At 48.9% G+C, this 7626-nt stretch overlaps 1 protein-coding gene across 2 annotated transcripts in view; it reads right to left on the reverse strand.

Annotated features, from left to right (window-relative positions):
• The window catches only part of HGSNAT (heparan-alpha-glucosaminide N-acetyltransferase), a 53661-nt gene extending 47194 nt beyond the window's left edge, over positions 1-6467 (reverse strand). For both annotated transcript variants that reach the window (XM_032288035.1, XM_032288034.1), the window contains exon 1: positions 6307-6467. In XM_032288035.1, the coding sequence (XP_032143926.1) occupies positions 6307-6424 (118 nt within the window). In that variant the 5' untranslated portion in view covers positions 6425-6467. The remainder of the gene's footprint in view (positions 1-6306) is intronic.
• Between the last annotated feature and the right edge of the window lie 1159 nt (positions 6468-7626).

The raw sequence follows: 7626 nt of genomic DNA on the forward strand, positions 1-7626 counted from the left end.
AAAAATTAACTCCAGATGGATTAAAGACTTAAACATAAGACCTAACATCATAAAAACCCTAGAAGAAAATCTAGGCAAAACCATTCAGGACATAGGGGTAGGCAAGGACTTTGTGACCAAAACACCAAAAGGATTGACAACAAAAGCCAAAATAGACAAATGGGACCTAATCAAACTCCACAGCTTCTGCACGGCAAAAGAAACAGTCATTAGAGTGAATCATCAAACAACAGAATGGAAAAAAAGTTTTGCAGTTTACCCATCTGACAAAGGGCTGATATCCAGAATTTACAAAGAACTAAAACAGATTTACAAGAAAAAAACTAACAAGCCCATTCAAAGTTGCAAAGGATATGAACAGATACTTTACAAAAGAAGACATACATGAGGCCAACAAACATATGAAAAAATGCTCATCATCACTGGTCATCAGAGAAATGCAAATCAAAACAACATTGAGATACCATCTCACGTCAGTTAGAATGGCGATTATTTAAAAATCTGGAGACAACAGATGCTGGAGAGGATGTGGAGAAATAGCAACACTTTTACACTGTTGGTTGGAGTGTACATTAGTTCAACCAATGTGGAAGACAGTGTGGCGATTCCTCAAGGACCTAGAAATAGAAATTCCATTTGACCCAGCAATCCCATTACTGGATATATATCCAAAGGATTACAAATCGTTCTACTATAAGGACACGTGCACACGAATGTTCATTGCAGCACTGTTTACAATAGCAAAGACCTGGAACCGACCCAAATGCCCATCGACGATAGACTGGATGGGGAAAATGTGGCACATATACACCATGGAATATTATGCAGCCATCAAAAACGATGAGTTTGGGTCCTTTGTAGGGACATGGATGAACCTGGAAACCATCATTCTCAGCAAACTGACAGAGGAGCAGAAGATCAAACACCGCATGTTCTCACTCATAGGCGGGTATTGAACAATGAGAACACGTGGACACAGGGAGGGGAACACTACACACTGGGGTCAGTTGGGGGGAAATAGGGGAGGGACGGTGGGGGGTGGGGAGCTGGGGAGAGATAGCAAGGGGAGAAATGCCAGATGTAGGTGATGGGGAGGAAGACAACAAATCCCACTGCCACGTGTGTACCTATGCAACAATTTTGCATGTTCTTCACATGTACCCCAACACCTAAAATGCAATAAAATAAATGGGGAAAAAAAATAAAAAATAAAATAAATAAATAAATAAAAAAGATGTGACATGTACCGAATTTAGTCGTTTCCCTATAATAATGACAATCTCATGTGCTAGGTATTTTCCCCACTTTACAGATGAATAAATTAAGCCTCTCAAGAATTAGGTAACTGCCTGTGGCCATGGTTTCTCAATGAAATCACTGACATAAACCCAATTTGTGTGATTCTATAGTTCAAGCTTTCTCCCCTACCATGTTACTCAGCTGCGAGTACAGCCAGGCAGCTTGTTAGACATACAGAACCCGCCTGAGTCAGAGAGTGCAGGTTAGCAGGACCCAGAGGTGGGGTGCATGTCCTCGAAAGTTTGAGAAGTACTACTTTCTATCACTTTGGAGTTTGAAATCTCCTAATTTCCATGGCAGATCAGAGAGCAGTAAGGAGAGAGTTTCAAGACAAGCCTCAATCTGAAGGGCAGAGAGACCCACTGCTCCTGGATTCACTCATTACACTGCTCACCAGTTCACTACATGATGTGCTGAGGATGAAAGAAAGATGACGCACATTCTAAAGTCATATGTGCCAACTTGGTAGGAAAAATAAAGTGAACTGCTCTTGTCTAAAGTCAAAGCAAAGTGGTTCATTTCAACCAACTGGGCCATTTATATAATATTATATAAAAGAGAAGACAATTTATCCTCTAAGTAAATTTACCCAAAAGAAAAAAATGGGGAACTATTTAATAACACAATGAGGAAGGTCTCTATTTTGTAGTGGGAAAGCTTCCTCTGGGCTCTCTAGTCACTCATTTGAATGGCAGAATCAGGAATTCTTCATGTAGCCAGCTCAATCCTACATTTTAAAGTTTATCTTAATTTACCCTTATTTAGCGCTCAGCGAAGACAAGCCCTGCAGTATAAAACTTTTAATAATCCACTATAGCTTTTTATTCTCTAGGCCAAAGAAAGCTTTCACAATCATTTTTTCTGTTCTTTGGTCTCCTGGAAAGCTTTCAGTGGAAGCAGTGTTTGGGACCTGGGGTATAACATAGTGGGATAAATTCAAGTTAAACCTGAATCTGAACCCCAATGTGCCTCAGTTTCCTCACCAATAAATTAGAGAGCATAAGAGTATGTGCCTCATGAGACTGTTGGGAAAGCTAAACTTGACCATCTACGAAGTGCTTGGCACAGAAACAAAACAAGTGCTGAACACATGGACATTATGGTGATCCAGGCCACATCCAACCAAGGCAGAAGCCAACACAGCCTTTTCAGGATCGGGAACACCCAGTTAAATTTTTCTTTCTTTTTTTTTTTTTTCCCCAAGAGACAGAGTCTCACTCTGTTGCCCAGGCTGGAGTGCAATGGCATGATCTCGGCTCATTGCATCTTCAATTTCCCGGGCTCAAGCAATCCTCCCACCTTAGCCTCCAAAGTAGCTGGGACTACAGGAGCACGCCAGCATGTCCAGCTAGTGTGCATGTGTGTGTGTGTGTGTGTGTGTGTGTGTGCGCGCACGCACGTGTGTGTGTGCATGTGTATTTTTTTATAGACACAGGGTCTTACCATGTTACCTAGGCTGGTCTCGACATCCTAGGCTCAAGCGATCCATCCACCTCAGCCTCCCAAAGTGCTAGGATTACAGTCGTGAGCCACCACACCAGACCCAAGAGTAAAATCTTTAACCAAATTCAGGCTTTTGAATAGCTTCTGATATGCATTATGAATTTCCCTCCAATAGTTGTGCCGATTTCTTTTTTTTTTTTTTTTTTTTTTTTTTGAGATGGAGTCTTGCTCCGTCGCCCAGGCTGGAGTGCAGTGGTGTGATCTCAGCTTCCTGCAGCCTCCACCTCCCAGGTTCAAGCGACTCTCCTGCCTCAGCCTCCCAAATAGCTGGGACTACAGGTGTGTGTCACCATGCTCAGCCATTTTTTTTGTATTTTTAGTAGAGAGGAGTTTCACCCTGTTAGCCAGGATGTTCTTCTATCTCCTGACCTTGTGATCCGCCTGCCTTGGCCTCCCAAAGTACTGAAATTACACGCGTGAGCCACTGCACCCGGCCAGTTGTGCTTATATCTAATGACAACTGTGATGGTTGAGATCTCCCAGGTAATACAGTTGAGATCTCCCAGGTAATACAAAGAACTACACTTACTGTCTGCCAGACCCCAACAGCCCTCAGAAATAGCTCCTGGTGGCCGGGCACGGTGGCTCACGCCTGTAATCCAAGCACTTTGGAGGCCAAGGCAGGCGGATCACCCAAGGTCGGGAGTTCAAGACCAGCCTCCCCAACATGGTGAAACCCCGTCTTAAAAGAAAAAAAATATATCTTTTTTTTAAATGTTAAATTAAAAAATTTTTTAATTATGAAAAAGAAAAAAGAAATAGCTCCTGGTGTCTCCATTTGGGGATGAGGCACTGAGGCCTAGAGAGGTCAAGCAGCTTGCCTTGGGCCACCTACTGGCAGCCAGGATTCAAGCTGAGGTCCATCTAACTGTGCACCTAACACCTAACCAGTCTCCTGAGCCTTGGCAGATAGATCCCTATCAGCCCAGCCTGATTAGGCTTTCCATGTTTCCCTCATTTGTTAGCCTGGTGGATAGAAACTGGCACGTCCTAATTATTTTCATTTTGAATTTGTGATTAACAAGTTTCAACATGTTTTCCAAATGTTTACCATCAGTAAGCGTCTTTCATATGAATTCTTGAATTATTTATTTAACCACCTTTATTTAATCCCTGAGGCCTTCTGAGGTATTTACATAACTACATTAAAGACAAAAATCTTAAATCCTTTGTCAATTTGTCATCATTTTAAAATAGTTCTTTCTTATTTCCCTTCTTCTTAATGGCTTCCATTTTCAAATTTCTAGTCACTCTCTGTAGACTTTTTCCTACACTTGATCATAGCCAAGGGACCATGAAGCCATGATCTTTTCCTTTGTAATTTTTCCACACATCATCATCCCTTTGTAGATGGAGTAAGTACCGTTTTTAATTCGTTTCCCTGAGCCTCTAGTGGTGGGTGGAATAGGTACTTGTATACTTCGATTATCCACATGAATTTTAGGCTGAAAGCTCTTCACTGTCATGTTACTATGCTATTTGGGAATGTACAGAGGGGCTCAGTCCTCGCTGAATATCAGAATTACCTGAAGAAGCTTTAAAAAAACAACCCTGGCCCCATTCCAGACCAGTTAAATCAGAATCTCTGCCCAATCAACATGATTTTTTTAATTTCCCACAAAAAACAACGAATCTCCCAAACGGATTCGAGAGTGCAGCCAAGGGTGAGGACCACAGCTAGAGACTGTCAGAGTAACGCTAGCGGATTTTGACACCTTTCTTTTTACTATGAATTATTTGAATGTGGTTTTTAAAAATAACAGTTTGTATCACTTACAGACACGACCAAAGGACCCAATTACTATGCTATCAAATATTACCTCGAAACTGAGCTTGATGTTCAGCCTCAAGAAAAAGCTGTCACCTTCCCACACAGCTAACCAAAGAAATTCCAGGGCAATAACCACAGAGCGTTACAGACAAAAGAACAATTCATTCTTTCTCTCTCCTGTGGTCTACATCGTCTTCATAAGCAAATAACCAAATAAAGTCACCTTTCAATAGTGAAGGGGTAAATGTTACACCTTTATTTCCTTTCCTAATGTTTAATTTCTGGTTCTAGCTCTCTGATCTTATCTTTGCTGGACATATTTTTAAAGACATATTCTACTTTTTTCAAGTAAATGCTGAATTTTCAAAAAGAAGGCAGATGATGATGTTTTTAGCAGAAAGCTGTGCAGCCCAAACATGGGATTCAGGCGACAGAGGAAGCCTTGCAGCCACACGCGGCTTCCCCTCACTACATGTGATTACTATTTACAGACCACCTTTCCCTAAAGTAAGTGTCCTTGGATAAGCTAACACCGGTGCTAAAAAAAAACAAAGAGTGTTCGACGGGATCTGTCCCTGACAAATTGTGATCAGGCAGATTACATAACCTCCCCGGGGTCCTTGCAATTAGGGGAGCGCAGAAAATCGAGGTTGGGTGGAGCAGGGAACAAGCACACAAAATGTAATCTGCTGAGCCGCTTTTCCAAAATTCACGATGTCTTCCTCCAGTTTCTGCTTAGGGAGGAGGGGCCGTTTGAACTCCATACACAGACGCTAAAACCTCGTATTCTGACCAAGAAAAGGGCGTGGAAGGGGAAAGGCAGATGACTCCCACCGTTCCAGGTATGGACCCTCGTCAAGCACTGACCCAAAGGGGTTTGCGATGCTTACCCGACCCCTTGCGGAGGGGCGTGTGCCAAAGACCTCCTAGGAGCTGGGGGTCCCCGGTCCAGGGGCCTAGATAGAGGCCTGGAATCTGTATTTGTCACCGTTTTCCCCAGCGAGTTCCAAGAGCGAGCCAGTTGTGCAAACAGGAGCTGAGCTGAGCGCCTCTCCTGCCAGTGCAAGGGACAAGCGCCCAGCCCGGCCCCTCCCAGGCCGCGACCCCGACTCGGCGGCGGGGGCTTCCCTGTCACCGTGGAGAGAAAATGCTCCCCGGGGAGGCGCCAGGGAGGGCTCGCCCGGGACGGGACTGCAGGCTGCAGGCCATCTACGCGGGTTCAACCCCAGCGCGGGCGGGCGAACTTGCGTTCCAGCCTCGGACTTCCCACCCGCTGAAGCCAATGGGTCGCACGGCTTCCGCGCCACGTCCTCGGGGGCGATGCCCTCGGGAAGGGACCCTGCTTTAAGTCCCCCCAAACAGTGGACTGGGCGCCAGCGGAGTCCGAGCCCCCCCGGCCCTCGGCTGGCCCGCCTCCTGGCTGCGCGTGTGAGGTTGTCCGCATCCCGATCCAAGGCCTCTGTTTAGACAGAAGGCGCCAGGACGCAGGCTACGCTCCGCCGCGGCGCGAGCCGTCCCCTCCCCCGGCTCCGCGGGGCCCGGCCGCCGCAGCCTGAAGTCCGGCCTCCGGTCCCGGGCGCCAGACCGCGGAGTCGCAGCGACAGCTCAGGCAGTGGAGGCGGTTCCGGCCAGGCCTGGCGCTCGGCGCCCGCGCACGAAGGGAGGGGCGGTGCCGCGGGAAGGTGACGACGCGCTCGGAGTCTGCCGGGCGGCGGGAGGAGGCGCGCACTCACCTCGTGGCGGCAAGCCCTGGGCGTCGCGCTCCGCTGTGCCGCCGGGGGCCAGCAACGCAGCGCTCAGCACGGACGCCGCCAGCAGCAGCGCGGCCAGCGCCCAACGCGCCCCCGTCATGCCCACCGCCCGCTCGGCCGCCCCTGCCGGCCCGCCGCACCCCGCCCTGTGCTGCTCCGCCGCGGCCGCCCGCTCGCCCGTCATCGCCCCCTCCGCTGCCGTCACCGCCGCCTGACTCACCGCGGGAGAGGGAGGTGCCCGGGGTGGGCGGAGCGGAGCCCAGGGGCGGGGCCAGGCTATGCTAGGTCCTGCCCTGGGGGAGCTGGCCAAGAAAGAAGTCGGGCGCGGTGGCTCAAGCCTGTAATCCCAGCACTTTGGGAGGCCGAGGCGGGTGGATCACGAGGTCAAGAGATCGAGACCATCCTGGTCAACATGGTGAAACCCCGTCTCTACTAAAAATACAAAAAATTAGCTGGGCATGGTGGTGCGTGCCTGTAATCCCAGCTACTCAGGAGGCTGAGGCAGGAGAATTGCCTGAACCCAGGAGGCGGAGGTTGCGGTGAGCCGAGATCGCGCCATTGCACTCCAGCCTGGGTAACATGAGTGAAACTCCTTCTCAAAAAAAAAAAAAAAGAAGTCGAGGCTCCGCGCCCCTGTGCGGGGAGTATTTGTCCCCGGGAGGAGAAACGTCCCTAAGAGAGGCCGCGGCAGGGCCCGGAGACTTCCTCCCCGCCCCGCCTCCCCCAGCGGCATTCTGCCAAACTCCGGCGCCCGCCGGCCACCCTCCACTCTCCGCAAGGGTGTCAGAGTCCTCGGTCCCGGTTTTGGAAAACGCCTCAGTAAGCAAGACTGCAAAATCTCTGCCCTCAAGGCGTTTGTTACGCAGTGAGAGAGGCACCACTTGGAAGTAACCAAGCGGTCCCACCTCCTGGAAGAGCCCCCAGCCAGGCTGATGAAGTGGAAGGGAGCGGAAAGAGGAGTCTGTACACCCACTTCTGGCTGTATGCCGGGAGACGCTGTCAAAAGTATGAGGGACAGGTACAGTAACCTGTAACAAAGGTGCTTTGTAATTGCAAAACCTTGTCAACAAGCTGAACGTCCACCAGCTAGAAAAGACAAACCGGGGCCGGGCGCGGTGGCTCAAGCCTGTAATCCCAGCACTTTGGGAGGCCGAGGCGGGTGGATCATGAGGTCAAGAGATCGAGACCATCCTGGTCAACATGGTGAAACCCCGTCTCTACTAAAAATACAAAAAATTAGCTGGGCATGGTGGCCCGTGCCTGTAGTCCCAGCTGCTCAGGAGGCTGAGGCAGGAGAATTGC

This window comes from Sapajus apella, unplaced genomic scaffold (assembly GCF_009761245.1).
Source record: "Sapajus apella isolate SASKATOON/1434 unplaced genomic scaffold, GSC_monkey_1.0 scaffold21, whole genome shotgun sequence".
NCBI lineage: Eukaryota > Metazoa > Chordata > Mammalia > Primates > Cebidae > Sapajus > Sapajus apella.